Genomic DNA, 26,240 nt, shown 5'->3' with positions numbered 1-26,240 from the left:
CGGGCGGGGCGGGGGGGTATTAACAATATTAACAATTATATTATTAACAATTCGCGCTCATAATTAATTCCATAAAGGGATCAACAGCGCACATGCATTATAATCATTATTGTTGCACATTAATGAAGTGTCAGTGTTAAACTGTCACTCTGCAATATATATAATATAATATTTATATAAAATAAAATATAATATGATATAAAAATGTATCTTCTGGCAGCCTAGCAGCGGTGTGGAGCAGAGGGCGGTGGTATCGATTATCGAACCAGCCTGACGCCATTCCTACACGCAGCCGTGCACTGGTGCCACTATCTCTGTCTCCACGAGGCGGGACGAACGCGTGGCGCAGCTGGCAGCGCCCGTCCGTCCTCGCCGGGGAAAAGTTCGCGCGGACGGTTGTCGCGGGCGAGGACAGATGGGACGCCGCTGAGGAAGAGTTGAATCCGGGGAGCGGCGGCACCTGGACCGCGCCTGGGACCCCATCCGAGGGACGACGGGGACGGTAGGACACCACGCTATATTACACTCTAATAATGTAAAACCCAGAGGCGTGAAGATCCGTCTCGCCTAAGGTGTCCCTGAGCAAGACACTTAACCCTGAGTGTCTCCAGGGGGGGACTGTCCCTGTAACTACTGATGTAAGTCGCTCTGGATAAGGACGTCTGGTAAATGCTGTAAATGTAAATGGGGCTATTGTGCAAAAAGCGTGGTACTTTAAGGAGTTGAAATGCATTTTATAGATATATAAAATATATATTTATATCTTATATATATAAGAATGGCATCTTATATATATATTTATATATATATAGTGTTTCAGTTGTTAAGAGCCACCAAGACCTGCCCCTTTGGCCTCTGTTGCCACCAAAGGCACAAAAAGTTTCTGCCATGAGCTGCTCGTGATGAGCACGTCTGTATTTATCAGCATCAGACCAGGACATTTCTGAGGGGCTTCGGCTCCGGCACCTGGGAAGCACCATGCATTTTTAATCGGAGGCTGAGACGAGGACGGCGAGCTCCTCCAAGCCACCCCACGTTCCCCCTTTACCAAAAATCGCCGGGGCCACAAACTGCAGACCCTTTCAACGGCACGACGTTGTGGCAGGTGAATACGCGTGGAAGAAGTACGTGCGAAGTTATGGAAAACGCTCGTGTGGAGCGCTCCTTCCTGTGGGGGCGTGGGTGTGAGAGCAACACGCTCTCATGTGCATCTGTGGGCTGCCTGAGAGGGACGAGGGAGAGAAGAAGAGGCTCAATCTGTTCAGCCAAAGCGGCCATTGTTCCCTTCGCTGTAACCGGAGTCGCAGATGGAAGGACGCTTTCACACGTAAACTTGGCTCGTGCACACACACACACACACACACACACGAAGCTGAGATGTCAGCAGAAGCAACAGGTGCGAGAACATCTTCAACTTCTCCCCTGCCGGAGATGTTGACGCGGTTCTTCAGTTTTACCCTCGTTTGGAGACGTGTTAATCCAGAGCCTGGGACGGTCCCTCTGGAGACGCTCGGGGTTAAGTGTCCTGCCCAGGGACACGATGGCAGTAAGTGGGTAGCACTACTACCACCCTCGTACCACAACCTGAAAGCTTGGTGACTTTGTGGCCGCGGTCCCTGATCCGGGTCGGATCTTTGTAGCTTTTGGCGGGTGAATGGATGAATCTGGTGGGCACGAGCGAACCCCCCGTAAGAAAAGCGAGTTTGCGCGAGTGGACGACTCTACAAGCGTCCTCGACCTCCTGCGGGGCCTCTTACTCACCGGCCGTCGCCGCGGGCTCCCACTCGACTCCGTCACCGGCGCCCGGGCTCCACGGGAGGAGGTCGCATTAGCACGAGCGAGGGACCCGCGGCAGTCCAACGCGGTGGACCGAGAGAAGTCTGGAATGGACAGGGACAGTGCAGATCTGAGCGGTCGAGGGAACGGATGAACACTGAAGATGAGGTGAGAGAGGGGAAGAAGGTTTCGCATTCCAAGGAGGCTCCAGAAAAGCTCTTCTGATGGTCCATGCAGTCCTGGTAACCTTCTTTAGGTAATTGCCCACCTCGCTGAGGCTAGTATGCAGATATGACCATGCCAACACGTCGCTTCCATCGCTGGTTTTGGCACCATGATGGACATTGATTCTTGATGAATGTTAGTCTATGGAGGAAAGCCAGAAATACCAGTGGAGCCATCAGTTGAGAAGTTTAGAAAAGTCGGTCTTCCACTTGAGTTTCCAACGCTCTCTGTGATTGGACATGGTCCTCACATGCATGAAGTTAGTAAGAAGTTAGTACACAAGTTTGGTCACTTTCTTCAGATCTGATCCATTAATACAAACCCACCCAATCAGGCCAAATCACCATAGCAACACAGCACCAGTCCATATTATTATAATGTTTTTTATAACACGTGAATGCTGAATTAATGTTGGTATATTGAAAAACTCGAGCATGGAAGGCCACGCGTGCCAAAAGTACATAGATTAATACATCAATAATTAAGTATTAAAGCGTAAGTAAAGCGTCAGTTACGAGTCTGCTTCCGTACCCGCTAGGGCCACCACTGCCCCGAAAATCAAAACTAATAATAATGAATTAAAGGTTCCCTACTATAAAAACGTGACTTTGTGAGATGATTTAATAGCCTTTCTGCTCCGCCGTTCCGAGAGCGGCAGCTCAGACGGTCGGATCTGGAATTTGTCCCCTTGTGTCTTTCTTTCATCTGTCAGTCTGACCCATCAAAGTAAGTGGGCGGGATTAACTCCGCAGAAGAGTGAAAGTTCTATTGGCTTCGTCCTGCTGGGTTTTGTTGGTGTTATGTAACGTGTGAAGGGAGGTGACCCACTGGCTCGGGAGTGGGCTCGCACGCTTTAAATAGTAGCCCACACGCAGTTCAATACGACTTTATCGACTTTGTGGGAAACATGTCCACCGCCTGTCGTGAAAACATCAGCATCGCCAGAGTGGCTGACGTTCCCTGTCGGTCCGTGCGGTACGGACGTTCGCATTTCCCACCGGCGGCCGGAGTGCGTGTCTGCCCCACGGCGCCTCCTGCCTCGTCCCTCCGTCACCCCCCTCTCTCCGAGTCCCAAGAGCAGCCACCTGTTCACCAGGACCCCTGTTAATCCCACGATGCCTCTGGGCTTCTCTCTGCCTTCTTCACCACGGGGCTCTTACTGGTGGAGCAATTCGGAACCTTCGTTCCCTGTTTGTTCGTCGAGGATCCACTGGTGTGGCGCGACGGAGTCGCTGTATGTAGCGAGGTCGCCCCTCCACGGATCCTCAGTTTTGAGAGCTGGGTAATTCGGGGGACATTTTTGGCTGGGTGGCACGTCACCAACCACGCCATGTGGTTGGACAGCAACGTCCACCACCTCCACCGTCTTGCCCTCTTAACGATGTGGAGTTAAAAAGTGAACATTTAAATTGAAGGTATTTGGCAGACGCCCGTATCCAGAGCGACATACAACGTGCTTCCATGTCACCATGGATGAAGTGATCAGTTCTGGTTCACTTGAACCCCCCACTCATTCCACCACCGAGGGGCCGAGACGGAGAAGAGTCTAGATGAGCGTCTTCCTTTTACCTTCAGAGATGGAGGGACCAGGCGAGCAGTACTGGAGGCTCGGAGTATACCAGGTGCAGTGCGAGGTGTAATAAGGGCTGTGAGGTAGGATGGTGCTACTCCATGTTTGGCTTTGTAGGCCAGCATCAGTATTTTGAACCTGATGTGGTGGGGCAGCTACTGGGAGCCAGTGGAGGGAACGTAGCAGAGGGGTGGGGTGGGAGAACAGGGTGTTAGTAGCCTAGTGGGTAACACACTCGCCTATGAACCAGAAGACCCGGGTTCGAATCCCACTTACTACCATTGTGTCCCTGAGCAAGACACTTAACCCTAAATTGCTCCAGGGAGACTGTCCCTGTAACTACTGGTTGTAAGTCGCTCTGGATAAGGGCGTCTGATAAATGCTGTAAATGTAAACTTGGGAAGGTTGAAGATCAGTCGTGCTGCTGCATTTTGTATGAGTTGTAGAGGTGGGATGGTACATAGTGGTAGACCAGCTAGAAGGGAGTTACAGTAGTCCAGTCGTGAGATTCGTCTGATATTGTAGAGAAGGAATCTACATGAGCGGGAAAGATTGCTGATGTGAGTTGAGAAGGAGAGTTGGTTGTCTATTGTTACTCCAAGGTTGCGGGCTGTTGCAGGAAGGAGAGAGCTGCGAGTTGTCCACGTAAATAGCAAGATCCTGATGTGCTGAAGAATCTGCTGGAATGAATATTAGTTCAGTTCTGGTGGGATTGACTTTGAGGTGATGGGCTGCCATCCATGATTAGCAGGTCTCATAGTATTTAAAAAGGTTTTGTGGTCCAGTTTTATTATAATCCTATTAAAATATCAAATATTTCTGTATACTGCTAATGTGATTATTTTCTCAGCGCTGATATTACTCGGACACCACTGACAGCAGCACACGAGGAGCGTGTGTGTGTGTGTGTGTGTGTGTGTATCGTCATTCGCCTCCTCAATGCTGCTCACACTCTCTAATTAACCAGAGAGTAATGAAATGCGACGGTTCTCCTTCTGATTGGAGCCTCTTTCCAGAATGTTCATGTAAAGTTTGTCTCTCCCTCGCTCACCCCCTCATTTTACTTCCCCGGTGTCACAAGTGGCGCCGCTCTTCTCCGCGCCTGGAGGAGTCTCGCTCTCCCCCCCCCCCCCCCTCTCTTTCTTCACCTCTCCTTCCCGTCTTCAATTATTCACCTTGCTTCCTCTCTCCTTCGCTCGCCGTCCCTGGAGATGTTCTCCCTGTCTCCCCCGCACCCCCCCTCGCCACCGCTCCGCCCGTCTCTCTCTCCTCCTCCAGCTCTCATTAGCGGCGGTGGCGGCGGCGGCTCACTTCGCTGTCAGGGGCAGCTGTCGGCGGCTCACTTCCTCTGGCTGCGTTCAGACTTCCTCCCCGTCGCCGTGCCGGGCCGGCGCCGGAGGTTCTCAGGCCCACGTTCCCCGGCGCTCCCCGTGATCACTTCAGCGTGTCCTGGTGTCACGTCTTCATCTTCAGCAGAACGAGAAAAAAACATCTGTCACAATATTCAAAAAATCGCGTATGGAAGATGATAAAATGTGACGGTGATACGGACCTCGTGTGAGGCCGAGCAGAGCTGTGAACCGTCGCTGGTCTCGCGATTTGATTTGACTACGATCGTCAACGCACCGATTAAAGATAAAGTGAAGTGAGTGTCACTTGTGATACACAGCAGCACAGCACACGGTGCACACAGTGAAATCTGTCCTCTGTATTTAACCACCACCCTTGGTGAGCAATGGGCAGCCATGACAGGTGCTTTGCTCAGTGGCACCTTGGCGGATCGGAATTCGAACCGGGAACCTTCTGATTACGGGGGCGCTTCATTAACCGCTAGGTCGCCACCACCGCCCCATTATTGATGCACCACGAGGATCCTGTGAATTTTCCACATCCCTAGTGCAGAGTGTTTATATAAACCAACTCCAGATTAGAGTCCCATTTAACACCGCCCATATGGGGGGTACACCGGTACCAGAATGGTGGTCCATATCCAGCCCCATCTTATGTCTGCACCTGTTTCCAACTCTCCCACCCCTGGGTTTAAAAGGTTCCTTCGGACGAACTCCTGTGGTAAAGGGTTCGGTAAAACGGCCAACCAGGGCCCTGCATCCGCCCGGCTGTTTGTTGCCTTGCTTTGGACAGAGCTGCCATCTCCTCTCCATCGTGTTGTTATGTAACGCGGCTCTGTGTGGGAGTCCGGGTCTTTATGTAAGTTGGGCCTCGGCAGCGACTGACCACCCCTTCTTCCTCTTCTGGGTGCTGCTGTGTCTACTTCAGCAGGGGGACGGGCCTGGCCCCGCCCGTACCCTGGGTGTTCGTGTGAGTGGTGCTGGGTGGTAACACACTCGCCTATGAACTAGAAGACCCAGGTTCAAACCTCACTTACTACCATATTATCCCTGAGCAGGACACTTAACCCTGAGTGTCTCCAGGGGGGGACTGTCCCTGTAACTACTGACTGTAAGTCGCTCTGGATAAGGGCGTCTGGTAAACGCTGTAAATGTAAATGGTGGTGTTCGTGATTAGCGGGTACGTGTTTAGCGTTCCCGCTAACGAGTGCGGTCATGTGGTGTCCAGGTCTCTGCTATCGGCTGCTTTAATTGGGCTCTGTTAATTACCGGCCGCTCCGAGGAGTGGGTGGCGGCTGGGCCAGGGCATTAGTGGGTGGGGCCTCTTAACCCCGGACGGGTTACAGGAGCTCTAGTGGGCTGGTGATGTAACTGGTGGACTGACGACCTGCGAACTCTTGCATAAGTCAAACACACGCCCGCGTTTTTGAAGTCTGTTGGCAGCGGAGGCTTTAGTTTAATCATCGCTTCGTTTTATTTTACATTTTTCTCCCCCCCAAGAAGGTGCGATTACGTGAACGCGAGTTTCGACCGACTGGCCCCGACCCCTCTCGTCCAGTGGAATTATCCTCGAGACCAAGTGCGTTTGATGAACGTTTGCAGTTTTTATGACTGCTGGTGTGGAGTGGAGTGGAGACGGGAGGAAGTGTTGTTGTCGGAGGCTAATTTAAAATACGGAGTAAAAATAACTCAAGTGTGTTGCACTCAGGAGTTGAGTGCTCGGGACTTTGGAGGAATAATTATAAAAAACATGCTTTTCTTCTCCGGCAACTTCCACGCCCCTCCTCCACCTGCCACTGCCAATGTTTGACGCCAGTGTTTGTGCTTGTGTGTGTGTGTTCACTCACTTGAAAGAAGGAATTGGGTAGCGTGTGCGCCCGAACACAAGAGTGGGACTCTGTGACTGAGTGGGATTGCCTGGTAGGATGTGTAGGCATCTGTTTCCATGGCAACCATCTGCCGCCACGAACACACTCCACCATCCCACACAGTGTCACCACTGTGACATCCAGAGTTTAGAAAAGGCGAGGTGCATAGAGAGAGACTATCGTTATTCTTATCGTGCGTCGCAAATTTTGAGGGTCTTTTGATGTATGCAGTACGGTTCAGGGGCCCGTAGATCCTTTCAGCTTCAGAGATGGATGAAATGTGAATTGAGAGGTTTGCTGTCCTTTTTTTGTGTGTGTGCCCCCAACAAGCGAGGAAATAAGGGGCGTTGGAGGCTTGGAACGTTGGCTGAGACCATGCCGTGTTCAGGAGAAGGTGGGGGGCACGAGGCAGACAGGTACAGGAAGGCAGCTGGCTGTTATCGGGTGGTTTTGGGAGCAGATGCCATGTCAGAGACGGGGCTGGAATCGTAGGTGTGGGTGGAAAAAGCGGTCGTAACAATGAAGGTATGGAATGGAAGTCTGGAATCATGGTGAGGCAGTTGGCGTGAGGTTGTGATCAATCCACGAAAAGGCTTACAGCAGGAGGTCCCACCGGGGGAACCTAGGAGCGTTCCCCGGGACCGTACCCCTGCCTGTCCACAAGGTATTCGAAACCCATGGGTAACCCCGGGAGGGTGATGAACTGCGCTGCCTTGGTGAAGTGGTCTACCAGCACCAGCACCATGGTCTTGTCTCAGGACAGGGGCAGGCCGGTGATTCCAAGGAAACGTGGGACCACAGACAATGTGGGCAAGGCAGAGGCTAGAGGACGCCTTGAGGACGCTCTGTGTCAGCCTTGTTGGCAGTGCAGGAAGAACTCTTGAGAGTGAAGAGTGAAGTGATTGTCATTGTGAAACACAGCACAGCACACGGTGCACACAAGAAAAAGTGCTCTGCTTTTAGCCATCACCCTTGGTGAGTTGGCAGCCATGACAGGCGCCCGGGGAGCAGTGGGTGGGGACGGTGCTTTGCTCAGTGGCACCTTGGCGGTTCGAGGATTTGATTACGGGTCTGCATCCTTACCCGCTAGGACACCACTGCCCCCACATGGTGGTGGGCTGCTATTAGCAGGCTAGCATGCTAAATTTCGTTGCAATAATGATACACGAACAAGTTTGACGTAAAGTGAACTGTGCAGTCAGACGTGTGTAAGGATGTGTGTGTGTGTGTGTGTGTGTGTTGCAGATGGACGCTGACGTGGGGTATGTGCCGAAGAGTCTGAGTGTCCTTGACCGGTTGCTACTCACTCACCCCATCTGGCTTCAGCTGTCCGTCCACACAGACGCCGCCCTAAACATCCTCCAGAGGGAGCCGGTGGGGGTGAGATTCTCCTCGTTCTCCAGAACCGGGTTATGTTGTAATTAACTGTACTTTTATTTTTAATGGAACACATTTTTGGTGCCGGTGTGTGTTGGTGAATGTGCCGAGCGATCGGCTTTCTCAGTATTTACCACCTTGTGTTTAGCGTCTTTGTTTAACGTATTAAAAAAATGCTGTATGCATCACTTCCTGTCTCGCTCTCTTGCTCGCTCGCCGAAGACGTTTATGGTGTGCAAGTCCGGCGCCACCCAGGGGAAGGTTCTGTGTGTGCGGGTGAGTGAAGAGAAATCCCCGTCGGCTGTCAAAGAGTACTGCATTCGAGAGGAGGACTCCAGTGAGTTTAACACACACACACACACACACACAATACCATGCACACTCATTCTCACAATATTTTTGATATAGGGAAGATGCAAAGATTATGTCAAAGAGCTGCATTAATATATATATGAATATTCTGAACATTCATATTTAAATATGGTGACAGTATCCATGCATAATAAACAGTTAAAAGTTCCCCTATTATTCTTTTATATGGGCCTTAGTGTCCCCTAATACTGTATGACATTATAAGGGGACAAATTCCAGATCCGACTGTCTGAGCTGCTGCTCTCTGAACGGCGAGGCAGAATGACCAGAACACTCTTTATACCTGTAGCCACTGCAGGACCATAGACAGGCTAGAGGAACTCGTATTAATGTTCAATCATCTCGCAAAGTGACATTTTCATAATTGGAGCGCTTTAAATGCAGCGCTGATTGAATACTGAACACCTATGATTTCTGTTAAGGTACATAAATAGTAACCTATTCAGAATACTTTAAGAATACATATAAGGTCCATTTTTGAAATACGTGTGTAAAACAGCTGTGTAGTTTCCGTGTTTTTTCTGGTTGTCAGGCACTAATTTTACATAAATGTCTTGATCTGTTGTCCCACTGATATTTTACTGTAATTGTTATTGCTAAAAGAGGTTTATATTTTGTTTAGGTCATAAAATCCAACACTAGCCCTGCTCTTCCTATTTTCAGATGGTGCTTCACCCACATACCTTCTGCTCAGTGCTTCTACATTTTATGCTTAAAATAATGTGATCAAGGCAATTGCTGAAGGAAAAAACAATGGCATCAAGTCAGTGTTTTTTTTCCCACGTTGCATCATTTGCATCCCTTCGTCAGTAGAAGGGACACATTATCACACTGAATTTAATAAAGGGGACGTCTCACCGCTCCCTGGCAGCCGTGGAGAGCTAATAAACACGTTCTAAAAAGGGCTCATGAGCGCCATGACCAATCGATTTCATACGTCAGTGGCGCCCTCGCTCATTACGAACATGTAACATGCCACCAGAGGGGATCGTACCCGACCGGCTTTTATCATTTTATCAAATGTCATTTCCAAGTATCATCTGTGGGGCTTCAAAGTGCTGGATAAGTGTTAAAAACGCATGACGTACCCATACGTGCAAGTGGATTGACTGTTTAAACCTACGCCGCACTGTGAAGTACCTTCATATACGGACAGATCCTTTCTCCAATGCACCATGTTGGACTATTTAATACATGCATTGGACTTTTTATCTCGAACAAATCATATCCAACCCTGCTCTGACACCTACTGGGTTGTCGGTTTCACGAAAAAAGCGTTATCTGGAAAGTTGTCGTCCACACGTGGTGGTTCTCCTCCGTGGTGAGTTGAAGTGTAGAGACCATTCCTGGAAAAAATTCACTTAGCAGCCGCTTTAAAAAACAACCGTGTTTGGTCCATTAAAACTTTTTATGTGGACAATTTTTTTTTAGGGCTTCAGACTCAGACTTTTTTTCTCCACGACAAAACACGGCAGAGGATTCTGAAAAAGTTGCCAAAACCCACCACATGTACAGTACAGGCCAAAAGTCTGGACACCTTCCTATTCAACGTGTTTTCTTTATGTTCATGACCATTTACGTTGGTAGATTCTCACTGAAGGCATCAAAACTATGAATGAACACATGTGGAGTTATGTACTTAACAAAAAAAGGTGAAATAAGTGAAAACATGTTTTATATTCTAGTTTCTTTGCTCTGGTTACTGCTTTGCACACTCTTGGCATTCTCTCGATGAGCTTCAAGAGGTCGTCACCTGAAATGCTTCTCCAACAGTCTTGAAGGAGTTCCCAGAGGTGTTTAGCACTTGTTGGTCCAGCTCACCCCAAACCATCTAGATTGGGTTCAGGTCCGGTGACTGTGGAGGTCAGGTCTCCACTTTTTGTTAAGTACAGAACTCTACATGTGTTCATTCATAGTTTTGATGCCTTCAGTGAGAATCTACCAACGTAAATGGTCATGAAGATAAAGAAAACTTTTGTCCAAACTGTTGGCCTGTACTGTATATTTGCACATTCATAAAAGTTCATTTCAATTCATGAATCAGTTCCAAATCAGTTCTTCAGGAAAATCTGATTGGTGGACCACAGGCAGTACCCCAGGCTGGGATCAGCTCGAGTGTCGGGATGTCAACACTAGATGTCCAGCACTAGTCAAGACCTTTATGGAAAGTGCTTGTCGGTGTACGGCGCTGCCATCTTTTGCTCATTTCCCAACCATGACCGGGATAAATGGAGCTTTGATTCTCTCTCCCGCTGCAGCGTTTTCTCTGGAGTCGTCTGCCCTGAGCTTTCCTGACCTCTGTCGGCTGGTGGCCTTCTACTGCGTGAGCAGGTAGGTGCACAGGCGCAGATGTTGCATGCAGAGCAGGCGGTTAATGGCACCCGGCGTCGCGCTCGGTGGCCTCCCGCAGGGCTGCGGGGCAGGAGCAGGTGCCTGATGCCGGATGAACGTCTCCACCCACCGTGCTCTCCAGAAGGCAGACGCTCTGGTGAGGGCAGAGGTCAGATGTGTGTGGTTTTTTGGTGTTTTGTAGAGATGTTCTTCCCTTCCCTTTGGAGCTTCCAGAAACCATCGCCCAAGCCTCGTCACACACACAGCTGGAGGCCATCTCTCACTTGGGCTCAGGTGAGAAGAAGCGTCCTGGACAAAAATGTCCTAAATTTCAGAGCGAGGCCGAGGTTCTAATTATCATTATTATCGTGGATCAGCTTGGTTCTTTATGCTAAGTTCAGCGAGGCCCCGTGTTAAAAATCCAGGGGTTTCTCGACTCGACTCGATCCAGCTGCTGGCTTCGAGTCCATTAACCCAGTGCTGGCTTCCATAAAGTTCACACACCTTCACGCTCGCGTCGTTCTTCCGAGCAGAAGTCCCCACACGCTGCTCCCCGGGCGCCTGTCATGGCCGCCCACTGCTCACCAAGGGTGATGGTGGTTAAATGCAGAGGACACATTTCACTGTGTGCACCGTGTGCTGTGCTGCTGTGCATCACAATGACAATCACGTCACTTTACTCACTTTTATTGCATTTTAAATGTTTTTAGCCACACTGACTTTGTACAAGACGTTCGCATTGTCTTTTATTTTAGATTTTTGATGCTCAGCCGTCTGTCCATCTAATGCTAGCAAAGGGACATTTTTTGGATAAAACCTCGCCGACGTAGACAGTCATGGTTACATTCTTTCAGAAAGATCTGCCGTAATGACTTGATTTCCTCTTTTTCTGCCCCCTTCTCTTGATCTGAAGAGTTCTGGAGCTCCCAGTCTGAGTCCCCGTCCCCCAACGGACCTCCGCCGGGTTCGGCGTGTCCCAACGGGACGGCGCGCCTGTCGCCCTGCTTCATCAACCCGCTGTTCCTGCAGCGGCCGCAGCCCCAGGCCAGCCGGGCCGCCTCGCAGAGGCGCCACCGCTTCAAGCGCAGCCTGCGCGTCCGCGTCTCCACCGAGTCGTCCTTCAGCCTGTCCCCGGGCGGCTCTCTGGCCGAGGCGGACGCGGCGCAGGCCAACCATGGCCTGCAGAGGAGAGGTGGCGCCGGGGCGGGGCCGCTGAGGAGGACCGCCGCTCTGGCCCCCACGTCTGAGGAGGAGGACGACATGCTGACCCCGACGCAGGTGTCCCTCTGTCTGATAAGGTTACGAAACCGGAAAAAAACGCCATGTTATGTGAGAAATTTGATTTAAAACGTTGAAAAACACAACTAAAATGATCAATAAAGTCAGGCGCTTAGACAATGTGATCGACAGTCGAGATAGTCGGTACGTTTCCGTGTAGCATTTAAAGCTACATTTACATTTACGGCATTTACCAGACGCCCTTATCCAGAGCAACTTTCAGTCAGTAGTTACAGGGACAGTCCCCCCCTGGAGACATTCAGGGTTAAGTATCTTGCTCAGGGAGATGATGGTAGTAAGTGGGGTTTGAACCTGGGTCTTCTGGTTCATAGGCGAGCATGTTACCCGCTAGGCTACTACCACCCTAGTTCTTGCCCGTTTTGGCCAGGAGAGGAATTTATCGATCCAACCGCGTCCAATTTCTCCTAAACCCACAACTTAGTCCTACTCTCCTGGTAGCTCCATATCCCAGCAGCCTTTGCAAGACGGGCTCATGACCGCTCGTGGGTTTGTACCCGCTATCTGCTACTACTACAGAACAAAGCCAGACCAGAAATGAGCGAGGAGGCTCGTATATTACCGGGGGCACCCCGCACACGTGCCTTTGGACTGTGGGAGGAAACCAGAGAACCGGGTAGAAACCCACGGTCTACCGGACCCAAGCTCCTGATTTCGGCGAAATGCCGCCAAACCCTCTCCTAACATTCACATTTACAGCATTTACCAGACGCCCTTATCCAGAGCGACTTTCAGTCAGTAGTTACAGGGACAGTCCCCCCCCGAGACACTCAGGGTTAAGTATCTTGCTCAGGGAGATGATGGTAGTAAGTGGGGTTTGAACCTGGGTCTTCTGGTTCATAGGCGAGCATGTTACCCGCTAGGCTACTACCACACTAGTTCTTGCCCGTTTTGGCCAGGAGAGGAATTTATCGATCCAACCGCGTCCAATTTCTCCTAAACCCACAACTTAGTCCTACTCTCCTGGTAGCTCCATATCCCAGCAGCCTTTGCAAGACGGGCTCATGACCGCTCGTGGGTTTGTACCCGCTATCTGCTACTACTACAGAACAAAGCCAGACCAGAAATGGGCGAGGAGGCTCGTATATTACCGGGGGCACCTACGGACAGTTCAGAGCCGGCAGTTCACCCCGCACACGTGCCTTTGGACTGTGGGAGGAAACCAGAGAACCGGGTAGACCCAAGCTCCTGATTTCGGCGAAATGCCGCCAAACCCTCTCCTTACATTCACATTTACGGCATTTACCAGACGGCCTTATCCAGAGCGACTTTCGGTCAGTAGTTACAGGGACAGTCCCCCCCCGGAGACACTCAGGGTTAAGTGTCTTGCTCAGGGACACGATGGTAGTAAGTGGGGTTTGAACCTGGGTCTTCTGGTTCGTAGGCGAGTGTGTTACCCGCTAGGCTACTACACATGTGTGTGTTGTGCAGGGTGACCTGCAATGTGCTGACTGTGCGTCTCTGCGGCTCAGGGCGGGGACGCGGCACAGAAGGAGGAGGAGCCATGCGGGGCGGAGCAGGCCTGTCTGTCTCTGGAGAAGCGGCGGGCTCCCTCGCTGGCCGAGCTGGACAGCAGCAGCTCCTTCAGCAGCCTAGAAGAGGAGGGGCCAGAGAGCGGCAAGCCGGCCCCCGCGGCGATCCCCGCCCCCGCGACCAGCCGGCCCTCCCTGCGGCGCATGAGCGCGGCCTTCGTCTGCTTCTTCGCTCCGGAGCGGCGGGTGGCGAGGCTCGTCGACGAGCTGTCACGCGACCGGCGCTCTGCGTTCGGGGTGCTGGTCCAGGACTTCTTGCGGCAGAGGCGCGAGGAGCTCACGACTCTCCAGGGGGCGCCGGCGGGCTCAGCCAAAGCCTCGGACCTGCTTCAGGGCCTGCGCAGGTTCCTCACCCAGGCCAAGAACTTCCTCCTGGGTTCCGGCGAGCTCGAACCCCCCATAGAGACCCTAGTGCCCGAGAACGAGAAAGGTAACGAGGGATTTACATTCAATCTTTACATTTACAGCATTTACCAGACGCCCTTATCCAGAGCGACTTACAGTCAGTAGTTACAGGGACAGTCCCCCCCGGAGACACTCAGGGTTAAGTGTCCTGCTCAGGGATACGATGGTAGTAACCCGCTAGGCAAACCAACACAGGGATGAGGGTGTGGCCTCACACAGAGTGCGAAGGGACGGGAATAATTATGGTTTGTTCTGATTGGCTTAATGGAGAACATTCCGCAGGCTTCGTACACACACTGATACACGCACTGGTAGGGTGGTAGTAACCTAGCGGGTAACACACTCACTTATGAACCAGAAGACCCGGGTTCGAATCCCACTTACTACCATCGTGTCCCTGAGCAAGACACTTAACCCTGAGTGTCTCCAGGGGGGGACTGTCCCTGTAACTACTGATTGTAAGTCGCTCTGGATAAGGGCGTCTGGTTAATGCTGTAAATGTAAATACACACACATCGTTCAACTGTGGAAACGGGTCTGCATATGAGGATGTGTGTGAGGCTTTTAAAAAACAGTGTAACAGCAGATTGGCTGTGTGTGTGTGTGTGTGTGTGTGTGTGTGTTTGTGTGTGTTTTCTGCGTTGGTGGCGACATTTGCATTCGCGATGCGCCCTCCAGATGCGTTTATCATAAACCCAGAACATAATCCTACTCTCCTCCTGGCTCCGTATCCCAGCAGCCTTTGCAGCACAGCATGGGATGGCGGATCCGAGGGTGCGGGCGCGTGGCCGCTCGTGGGTGGGGTGGCATCAGGTTCGCGTTATCTGAATATCTGATTTCTCTTGTTTTTTTGATGCTACGGGCTTTTACGTGCAACCCAGCCAGGAAATGAGTGACAAGGCGCACATCACAGGGGGCGCTATTGCTCCAGAAGCCAGATGTGCTTTATATTTACAGAATTTACCAGACGCCCTTATCCAGAGTGACTTACAATCAGTAGTTACAGGGACAGTCCCCCCCTGGAGACACTCAGGGTTAAGTGTCTTGCTCAGGGACACGATGGTAGTAAGTGGGGTTTGAACCCGGGTCTTCTGGTTCATAGGTGAGTATGTTACCCGCTAGGCTACTACCACCCTCCAGATTGTTAATCACAAACCCAGAACATAATCCTACTCTCGTCCTGGCTCCGTATCCCAGCAGCCTTTGCAGCACAGCATGGGATGGCGGATCCGAGGGCGCTTTACATTTTACGCGTAGGTCATTGCAGTTAAGGAAGCGGCCCCGTAATCAGAAGGTTGCCGGTTCGAATCCCGATCCACCAAGGTGCCACTGAGGTGCCACTGAGCAAAGCACCGTCCCCACACACTGTCCCCCGGGCGCCTGTCAAGGCTGCCCACTGCTCACTCAGGGTGATGGGTTAAATGCAGAGGACACATTTCACTGTGTGCACCGTGTGCTGTGCTGCTGTGTTTCACAAATGACAATCACTTCACTTTCTTTCGTTCTTCTTTCTACGGTTCATGTGTATCTGCTGTCCCCCCTGTAGACCTCGCTCTGGAGAAGGCCATGTTCGGGTGTGTCCTGAAGCCGCTGAAGACGCAGCTGGACCAGGTCCTGCTGGCGCTCCACGCCCAGGACGGCTCCACGCAGCGGGTGGCCGACGGCCTGCGGGCGCTGCAGCGGGGCGCGGCGGAGCGGCTCGGGGTGCGGGCGGGCGTCCTGGACGCGGACGGCGTGGAGCGGGCGCGGCAGAAGCTGGCGCTCATGCGGCGGACGCACTCGCCCGTCGACAAGGTGCTGCTGCTGCTGCAGGTCTGCAAGAGCGTCTACAAGGCGATGGGCGCGCCGCCCGGTGAGTTCCTCCCGTCTTCTGGTTCGGCCACATTGGAGGGTTTTCCACCATGAACCACCTTTCTGTGCGGGGCAGCGGTGGCCCTAATCAGAAGGTTCGAATCCCGATCCGCCAAGGTGCCACCGTCCCCACACACTGCTCCCCGGGCGCCTGTCATGGTGCCCACTGCTTAAATACAGAGGACACATTTCACTGTGTGCACCGTGTGCTGTGCTGCTGTGGATCACAAGTGACAATCACTTCACTTTAGAGTCACTTTAGACTTTTTCTATGGTCACACCACAGCATCTCAGTAGGCCGCAGGTCTGGACGTCGACTAGGGCCACTCCAAAGCCTTCATTCTGGCTCTCTTCAGACAATACACTCATTGCTGCTGCCTGGTTTCTCTAGTTTGTCTCGATCTGCACTATTTGATGGGTCAGCACACAATGTCCACAATGTCCACAGTGTCCCTTGTCGTGTTTTTTGTGTTGGTGGTTATGTCTTTTTGCACACCGTGAATGTCCAAAGCTTTGCAATCTCGTCTCTCTGTGTACTTGTATGTAGTGAGAGGACAACGAGGTGGACTTTGACTTTGACTTGACAAGGGTGGACTTGCTGGTCCTGCTGCATGAATCCAAGTCCATTTCAGCATGAGGTCACAAGCAGATGGCTGGACATTTTCCTTCAGCAGCATTCATGCTTCAATTTAACCTTCCAAGATGCTCCTCTTTTCCGAGTGGTTGCTGCGCTCTTGGGGTCATTTTGGGAAGGTTCACCACTGTTCCACTCAGTAACATACCTGAACCAAAAATAGATATTTAAATATATATATATCCTTTTGGACTCCAAGTTGTGCTGCCCCTGATTTTTCGCATTTATTTATATCTTTCTATGAGTGAAAAGTTTGTTTTCTCTTGACCCAGAACAGGAAGTGATGTCACAGGACTTCCTGCCAGCCCTGTCGTACGTCCTGGTGTGCTGCAACTCCCCGCTGCTGCTGCAGGAGGTGGAGTACATGATGGAGCTGCTGGAGCCGTCATGGCTGACGGGGGAGGGTAGGGGACACCCACCGTCTCCGAAATAGAGGCCCCCGGCGAGGGACGCGGTGGACTGACGCGTCTCTGTGTTGACAGGCGGCTACTACCTGACCAGCGTCTTCGCCAGCCTGTGCCTGATCCAGAGTCAGCCCGGGGCTGCGCCCCCTAGTGGTCTCACCAGTGAGGCTCGGGACAGCCTGAGAGAGTGGAGCCGCCGGCGGGGCCAGGAGACAAACACACACGCGCCTGTCGAGACCCAGGTACACACACACACACACACACACACACACGCGTGCGCCTGTCGAGACCCAGGTACACACACACACACACACACACACGCTCCTGTCGAGACCCAGGTACACACACACACACACACACACACACACACACGTGCGCCTGTCGAGACCCAGGTACACACACACACACACACACGCGCGCGCGCCTGTCGAGGCCCAGCTACACACACACACACACACACACACACGCTCCTGTCGAGACCCAGGTACACACACACAAACACACACACACACACATGCTCCTGTCGAGACCCAGGTACACACACACACACGTGCGCCTGTCGAGACCCAGGTACACACACACACACACACACACACACACACACGCTCCTGTCGAGACCCAGGTACACACACACAAACACACACACACACACATGCTCCTGTCGAGACCCAGGTACACACACACACACGTGCGCCTGTCGAGACCCAGGTACACACACACACACACACACACACACGCGTGCGCCTGTCGAGACCCAGGTACACACACACACACACACACACGCTCCTGTCGAGACCCAGGTACACACACACACACACACACACACACACACGCGTGCGCCTGTCGAGACCCAGGTACACACACACACACACACGCTCCTGTCGAGACCCAGGTACACACACACACACAGACGCGTGCGCCTGTCGAGACCCAGGTACACACACACACACACACACGCGCCTGTCGAGACCCAGGTACACACACACACACACACACACGCGCGCGCGCCTGTCGAGGCCCAGCTACACACACACACACACACACACACACACGCTCCTGTCGAGACCCAGGTACACACACACAAACACACACACACACACATGCTCCTGTCGAGACCCAGGTACACACACACACACGTGCGCCTGTCGAGACCCAGGTACACACACACACACACACACACACGCGCGCCTGTCGAGACCCAGGTACACACACACACACACGCTCCTGTCGAGACCCAGGTACACACACACACACAGACGCGTGCGCCTGTCGAGACCCAGGTACACACACACACACACACACACGCGCCTGTCGAGACCCAGGTACACACACACACACACACACGCGCGCGCGCGCCTGTCGAGGCCCAGCTACACACACACACACACACACACACACACACACACACACACACACACGCTCCTGTCAAGACCCAGGTACACACACACAAACACACACACACACACATGCTCCTGTCGAGACCCAGGTACACACACACACACGTGCGCCTGTCGAGACCCAGGTACACACACACACACACACACACACGCGCGCCTGTCGAGACCCAGGTACACACACACACACACGCTCCTGTCGAGACCCAGGTACACACACACACACGTGCGCCTGTCGAGACCCAGGTACACACACACACACACACACACACACACACACGCGTGCGCCTGTCGAGACCCAGGTACACACACACACACACGCTCCTGTCGAGACCCAGGTACACACACACACACACACACACACACACACACACACACACACGTGCGCCTGTCGAGACCCAGGTACACACACACACACACACACACGCGTACCACAGACCAATATTAATATATATAATAAAAAAATGGGACTAGTGGGTAAGGAAGCGGAATCAGAAGGTTGTCAAGGTGCCACTGAGGTCCCCTTGATGAAGGTCCTGTCCCCACACACTGCTCACCGGTCGCCTGTCATGGTGCCCACTGCTCCCCAAGGGTGATGGTTAAATACAGAGGACACGTTTCGTTGTGTCACCATGTGCTGCGCTGCTGTGTCTCACAATGACAGTCACGTCACCTTCACTCAGAATGAAGCGCTTGTGTATTTGTGTTGTGCCGCAGCGGTTCGTGCGCGTCCTGTACCAGGAGGGTGAGCGCAGCGCGGTGAGGACCCTGCAGTGGCGGGACGGGGACCCGGCGGAGGCCCTCGCCCGGAGCTGCGCCGAGGCCTTCCGGGTGGCGCAGCCGCAGTTCTTCAGCCTGTTCTGCCGCGCGGCCGGCGGCGAGATGAGGCCCCTGCCGGGCCACGCCCTCCCCGGCGAGGCCGACGCCCACGCCCACGGCGTCCTGCCCTCCCTGTCCTACCTGCGCTCCGACCACGACTTCAGCAAGGTGCGCCGCCTCACCAGAGGGGGCGCTGTGGACCTGGGCGAGTCCGTGTGCGAGGAGTGACCAACGAGGCTCCGCCTCTCCGTCCTAAAACGCCAAGCTCCGCCTCTTGGATGCTGGTGATTGGTTGTTAATATTGTTATTATCTTTAGAGGCTGTTCGCTACGCTGCAAATATCACATTTTAAACAGGAAGAACAGATCTATGTAAAACTGGTTCGGTTTATGAAAAGTAAAATTCCACTTTTAAACGGCGTTCCGGGAATCCAGGCAGAAATGACAGGAACGTTGTCAGTGTACGTACTTTCAGTTCGTCCTGAAGAGGGTTCCGCGCATCGAGAACAAGGCTTCTTCTTCTCCACCGGACGTTCTTACGGGATTTTGACAGTTCCAACCATGGCGCCCTCTGCTTCATCTCTGACCCACCAGTGACCTCACGGGCGCTCGAGCTGCGTTTCGTTGGCCGGCCGTGATGTGATTGGACTGAGATTGTGTGTGTGTGTGTTTATTTCTATTCTAAATGTGCCGCTGCTGTGAGGCTTTAAGTTGACCGGGGGACGGGGACGGGGACGCTGCTTTTTCTCCTGCATTTTTCTGCATGCTGCGTTGCTTGTGGAGAGGGGCCTGGTGACGTTCGCATGTGCCGCACACGTTCGTTATTCATGAATATTCTTGGTGATTTTAGAGAATTTTCTTTTTTCATGAATGTATTTCCCTCAGTGCTCTTCCCCCCCCCCGTTGGTCGGTAACAAACAGCATTAAAGGAACCTGTATGTACTGCAGTCACACACGCTCCGTCTTATTCTTATTAGATCTTGTTGGATGGCCGCGCCTGGCCCGGGTCACCACTAGAGGTCAGCAGAAGCCCGTTAATAAATACTGCAGCTTGAAATGTTCACCACCCAGTCCATGCACTCTTTAAATCTGGCCTAAACAGCATGTTAATCATATTAATTATCATGTTAATCAATGTATTTTTTTCAGTATAAAACGTCTAATAATGAAAAAAGCGATGCGGCTGTTTCACGGAGCTGAAGAACAGGTTTGGGTGGTGGAATTTATCTGGGAAGAGATATTCGTGACTGGCAGGTAGGAATAACTGTGGCGCATTTGTGATGGGGCGTGTCCGTAAGGACACAGTAATTAACAGTATTATACAGTATTAACAGTAATATATATACGCCATTTACCAGACACCATTATCCAGAGCGACTTACAGTCAGCAGTTACGGGGACAGTCCCCCCCCGGAGACACTCAGGGTCAAGTGTCTTGCTCAGGGACACAATGGTAGTAAGTGGGGTTTGAACCTGGGTCTTCTGGGGCAGGAGATTAGAAAACTGCTTCTTTAAAAATCTGGCCAACTTCACCCTGGTTTGAGGAGCGTGTGAAGGTCCAACCAGGCTGGTGCTCGTCCACATTTATTCTGAGAGGACGAGAACCCGAACTACAGGACCCACCCAGTGCTGATGTCCAAGCCGATGTCTCGCACAGAGACCATTTATTAACTCGTGCATGAGAACATGGATAATACGGGTTCCTTCCTACAGGTCCCACTGCAGAAAACTCGTACGTTATTATCATCATTATGATCATTCATAACTTGAATAACATCTGATAATACAGCGGTTGTAAAAAGCCTGAGAGTCACTGAGTGACTTGTCACTGGTCATCGATGTAAAGGCGTGGTCATGATGACATGTTCGGTAGGACTGGACGATTTGGAACTTTGAAGATGTCCCTCAGTTCGGCTTGCCGGTCAGCTTGTCCAGCACGGCGAGGCCTTTCTCCTGGTAATCTGCGCGGCTGAGCCAGAAGGACTCCTTGTCCTTCATGATGTTGGCCAGCACCGCCCCTCCCATGAAGACCATGTGTTTCCGCCGCGGCGGGTCCTCGATGCGGATCTTAAATTTCTGCAGAATTGGGGGACAAAATGAATAGTAACCCACTTTGTACTGGGGGGCTGATTGAGTATGACAAGGCCTATAAAACCAGACAAGTCCCAGGTTCGAACCCCACGTTCGAGCAGGACACTTAACCCCGAGTGTCCCCAGGGGGCCCGTCCCTGTCACTGCTGGTTGTGAGGCGCATTAAAATGTAAATGTGATGATTCAGATACTTGCACGTTTATAACCCTTATCCAGAGCGCCTTACAGTCAGCAGTTACGGGGACAGTCCCCCTGGAGACACTTGTTAGTGAGTGGGGTTTGAACGTGAGACCTCGTTGTCTTCTGTTTTCGTATCGAGATAACATGATTTGGACGTACAGATAAGGCGTTGGTGTCGCCCTTCAGCACCCTCTCCAGGTAAAGCTGCTTCATCTCCCTCTCCAGGCGCGACGGCAGCCCGGGGTACATGGTGGTTCCTCCCGAGAGAACGATGTGCTTGTAGAACTCGGACCTTTGGACAAAAAGATGAGAAAACAGAAGTCAGCGGGAGGGGGACACCAGCATGAACGTCTAGGTGGTAGTAGCCTAAGAACCAGAAGACCCAGGTTCAAATCCCACTTACTACCATCGTGTCCCTGAGCAAGACACTTAACCCTGAGTGTCTCCAGGGGGGACTGTCCCTGTCACTACTGTCTGTATGTCGCTCTGGATAAGGGCGTCTGGTAAATGCTGTAAATGTAAATGTCTGAGGTTGAGCGCGAGACCTGAGGTCGATGTCCGCCGCCTGTATGGTGTTGAAGAGCAGTTCGGCCACGCCCACTCCCTCCACGTTGATGAGGTGGGGCTGGAACAGGGCTTCTGGCGCGCCGAAACGCTCGCCCCCCACCCTGATGGTGCGCCCATCTGGGAGCTGTGGACCCACACACAACCTTTGGATCGGAAGACGTTCTCTGATTTCCACCACGTACCTGGATGTTCTGGGTTCATCTGAAATTTTACAACTCCATAAAAATGGTACAATAAGCTGGAAAATTCTAAATCTACACTTTTATACTTTTTTGTTTGGAAAGATCGAATGATTTCCCACAGATTTCATTCAACAAAAACGCTATTGGCATTCGAAAACTCGGCTTTAAGGCCCATTCAAGCTCAACATTTAACGTGGATACAGAGAAAAACTCATAATGTTCTTTTTCGTGCATTTTCTCACTTAAAGGTACAATAAATGAGTATTCAGAGGGCGCGGTCATTACCATGTAGGACTCCACCAGGACAGTGGTCTCGTTGGCGAGACGCTGCTCCTGCTCAATGTTGTAGCCCACGAAGCAGAGCTGCTCCTTCATCATGCGCACCGTCTCGAAGTCGGCGGAGTGGTTGAAGGCGTAGCCCCTCAACAGCAGCAGCTTCCGAAAATGGCAGCGACCAAGGGGACAAGGAGACGTGAAACGTTTTATTCCGCGCCAAGACGCCACTGCTAAAGTCCCGAGGTCACCAGATGAGACAGAGTGCTGGGTCGGCTGGACCATGTCTACCACACTTGTACACTCTACTGCACTCGAGTGTTCATGATTCTACAAGGTGACAATAATGTAATAATAAGACAACCTTGTTTATATTATGAAACTGGTTTGACCAAAAGAAAATGTAGTTTTTGTCTGTTCTGCTCAGTAATATACTAAAAGAAAAAAGACTAAAATACAATTTTCATTGACTAAAATGAATATATATAAGTCTGAGCATTTTAGTCTTATTTTAGTCAGATTTATCCATGACTATTTTAATCTAGTTTTAGTCAATGAAAATGGTATTTTACTCCTTTTTTTCTTTTAGTATATTACAAATACGGAGCAGAATAGACAAAAACTACATTTTCTTTTGGTCAAATCCATTTCGGAATTAAAACAAGGTTATCGTATTATTACATTATTGTCACCTTGTAGACACAAGAACACTCGACATCCATTCCATCCAGTCTAAAAGAAAAAAGACTAAATAGAATTTCGTGTTCGTCACGTCATAAAGTTCCATTGATATATCGAGATATTTCATCATAGATTTCATCGATGGAACCAACACTAATGGCTGGAATTAGTGGCAGATTTTGGCTCTGGTTTTAACGCCACACCTTGATGAGGTAGCGGGTGATGTCCCGTCCGGCGATATCGAGGCGGCGCGTGAGGTGGGGCAGGGAGAAGCCCTCATACACTGGGCAGATGTGGGTGACGCCGTCCCCCGAGTCCACCACCACCCCCGTCAGCAGTCCTGGAGGGACAGGAGACAGAGGACGAGCGTATATACAACTGCAGGTCAGTGGCTCCGGCGGACCGGCACTCACCCTGAGCGTAGAGGGTTAAAACCGCCTGGATGGCCACATAGATGCCGTGGAACTGGTACTTTTCGAACATGACCTCGGCGATCTTCTGCCGGTTCTTGACGGGGTTCATGGGCGGCTCCGTCAGCAGGACCTTGCAGTCGGGCGGGTGGATGTCGAGGCGCTCCGGGCCGAAGGTGTGGTCCCACAGGTGGAGCATGTCGTCCCAGTTGCGCACGATGCCGTTCTCCATGGGGTACGAGACCTCCAGCTGCGAGCGCAGCTTGCTGGCGTCCTCCCCCACCATCAGGTCCTGCGACAGGCGCATGATCCCCAGGTCAGATCGACACTACCGGACCCCGGAAAGGCCGCCGTCCCCCCTCTGCTTACTTTGATCTCGATGGTTCCCTCTTTCGTGGTAGAGCGGATGATGGGCCGACCAACCAGGGCTGGGAAAATGTGTTCCGGGAAGTTGGACCCGGCGAACCCGCACTTGACGAACTGTGGACCAGGAGAAGAACAGGCCAAGCTGAGGTGAACACGTTCGAACAGTGAACACAACATGCACGGGTGAGGTCTGTAGGTTATTATCCAGACGTCCACCAAGCTTCAAAACCAGGTTCATAATCACTTACTGAGCAAGACACTTAACCCCGAGTGTCTCCGGGGGGGACTGTCCCTGTAACTACTGTTTGGGCGTCTGGAAAATGCCATAAATGTAAGAGGACCTGAGTCGACACACACACACACGACACAAAAACATGGGCCATGCGGCGCTGCCTCGACTTGTCGCAGACGCTGCGGTGCATTCCGTAGCCCGGGGACGCGCACTGCATTCCACCGAGGCGGGACTGGGGTTGCCAGATAAAAAAAACAGAATAACCAGGGGTGGTAGTAGCCTAGCGGGTAACACACTCGCCTGTGAACCAGAAGACCCAGGTTCAAACCCCACTTACTACCATCGTGTCCCTGAGCAAGACACTTAACCCTGAGTGTCTCCAGGGGGGGACTGTCCCTGTAACTACTGACTGTAAGTCTCTCTGGATAAGGGCGTCTGGTAAATGCTGAAAATGTAAATGCACTGAAAGAATTGATGTTGAAATAAAAACGGATTTAACGGATTCACTTGAAATACAGATTTTAACAAAAACGTTCCTTCCAGGTTCCTGTCCAGCCATACTTCCCTTTTCTCATCAGTGCCTTTTAAGGATGTGTGTATGAGTGTGTTGTGTGTGGGCGTGTGCGGTGTTAGAATCCGAACTTCCCAACAGGCCCCAACACGTGCACATGTTGCGCAGGAACACGCCCGAGTGCTGAAGCACCGACACCGAGCCAATCTATCGATCTGAACATGAACACCGTCAGCATGCATTGCTGCATGTAATAAATGCGCCAGCAGGCCCAGGGCACGATGTTCATTTGGACACGATCATGCAAGGATGCCAGATTTTAGAGACCCGCACATCACAACAGTTTACGAGGCAATGGCAATATATAAATATATAGCATCTTTTTTACACACAAAATCACATTTCTCTTAACAATAACAGGGACAGTCCCCCCCTGGAGACACTTGGGGTTAAGTGTCTTGCTCAGGGACGCGATGGTAGTAAGTGGGGTTTGAACCTCAGTCAGTGAGGATACTAGCACTTAACCATCAACAGTTTTTACAATTACTGCATTGCTGTGTTAATTACATAAAAGCAACAGTAATTCATGATTAGAACACTTACCCCGGTGCCATTGTCGCAGACCACCACCTTCCTGCCGTGACTGTCCATCGTCCCCAGCTGCAGGTAAGACTACCTGCCCAGTAAAGGGTCAGCCAAGTCTAACCTAGAAACCAGAGTCAAAACACCAACGGGGGGGAAATGGACTCCTTTACATACGTCCCGAGTGCGTCTTCATACACTGGCACACGGGCTATGGAATTAAACCAAAAGCTGAAGTCCTCTGGTAAAAAGGTGAGGAGGAGGAGGAGGAGGAGGAGGAGGAGGAGGTGACCGACAGCCGGGCAGTCTGTGGCAGGGGCGGGGCTAGTCTGGCCCCACCCCTCCTACCCTGGCTTCCTCCACTCTTTCATCCTCCCTTTTCCTGTGCTGATATATATCCATACATCCATCCATACAGACACACACACACACACACACACACACACACACACACACACACACACACATATATATCTATATATAATTAATATAAGAAATGAAATACAAGATTAACAATTAATATATGAAATGTAACATTATTATTATTTATTATTAATAAAATATTGTTAATAATAAAATGATTCAAAAGGTTTCACGTTATATTCATGTACTTTTCCGCTATAAACAAAGTATCTATTTATCTATTGCAGAGATTGCTTGCCACCTTCGTTTATGTCTTATCTCATTTTATTTTCTAAGCAGGTAAGTTCTTTCTCGTCTCTCTCGATATATTTCTATATGTTCAGATGACCGTAAAGTTCGCTTTGACTGGGACAATCTGGATAGCAGCTTTTTTTGCTACCACCAGGGGGCGACATAAAGTCAAAATTGAGTCAATTCAAATAAATTCAATTCAAATTGAATTCTCTTTTTTTAACCATACTATGTTAACAGATGATAAAATAATAAAGCCTAACAGCCATGGGAAGCAATTATCTAAGAAAAGATGAAACCGAAGCGTGG

The 26,240-nt window shown here is 51.3% G+C and overlaps 2 protein-coding genes across 4 annotated transcripts; one reads left to right on the top strand and one right to left on the bottom strand.

Annotated features, from left to right (window-relative positions):
• Window positions 1-262: 262 nt before the first annotated feature.
• On the top strand, window positions 263-20,149 carry rin1b (Ras and Rab interactor 1b). 2 transcript variants are annotated; one of them, XM_028985053.1, is made up of 11 exons: window positions 263-502; window positions 8,034-8,168; window positions 8,388-8,502; window positions 10,796-10,868; window positions 11,071-11,162; window positions 11,782-12,146; window positions 13,637-14,126; window positions 15,648-15,953; window positions 16,859-16,990; window positions 17,069-17,232; window positions 19,102-20,149. In XM_028985053.1, exons 2-11 carry the CDS (start codon window positions 8,034-8,036, stop codon window positions 19,429-19,431), a joined length of 2,202 nt encoding a protein of 733 aa, XP_028840886.1. In that variant the 5' UTR covers window positions 263-502; the 3' UTR covers window positions 19,432-20,149. The 2 variants fall into 2 exon arrangements, with proteins under 2 accessions (XP_028840886.1, XP_028840895.1); XM_028985062.1 differs by lacking the exon at window positions 263-502 and adding an exon at window positions 1,228-1,327.
• A 683-nt stretch (window positions 20,150-20,832) lies between these two features.
• On the bottom strand, window positions 20,833-25,543 carry LOC114793709 (actin-related protein 2-B). Of its 2 annotated transcripts, none has more exons than XM_028985820.1 (8): window positions 25,299-25,539; window positions 23,956-24,066; window positions 23,590-23,878; window positions 23,380-23,516; window positions 22,508-22,657; window positions 22,019-22,164; window positions 21,633-21,765; window positions 20,833-21,278 (listed from the first exon to the last, which is right to left on the bottom strand). In XM_028985820.1, exons 1-8 carry the CDS (start codon window positions 25,344-25,346, stop codon window positions 21,108-21,110), a joined length of 1,185 nt encoding a protein of 394 aa, XP_028841653.1. In that variant the 5' UTR covers window positions 25,347-25,539; the 3' UTR covers window positions 20,833-21,107. The 2 variants fall into 2 exon arrangements, 1 of the variants encoding a protein (XP_028841653.1); XR_003750270.1 differs by having other exon boundaries at window positions 21,138-21,278; window positions 22,019-22,241; window positions 25,299-25,543.
• Between the last annotated feature and the right edge of the window lie 697 nt (window positions 25,544-26,240).

The sequence above is a fragment of the Denticeps clupeoides genome, chromosome 1 (assembly GCF_900700375.1).
Source record: "Denticeps clupeoides chromosome 1, fDenClu1.1, whole genome shotgun sequence".
Taxonomy (NCBI): Eukaryota; Metazoa; Chordata; class Actinopteri; order Clupeiformes; family Denticipitidae; genus Denticeps; species Denticeps clupeoides.
The sequence above is the reverse complement of the archived record's forward strand: the minus strand, read 5'-3'. Positions and strand labels throughout refer to the sequence as shown.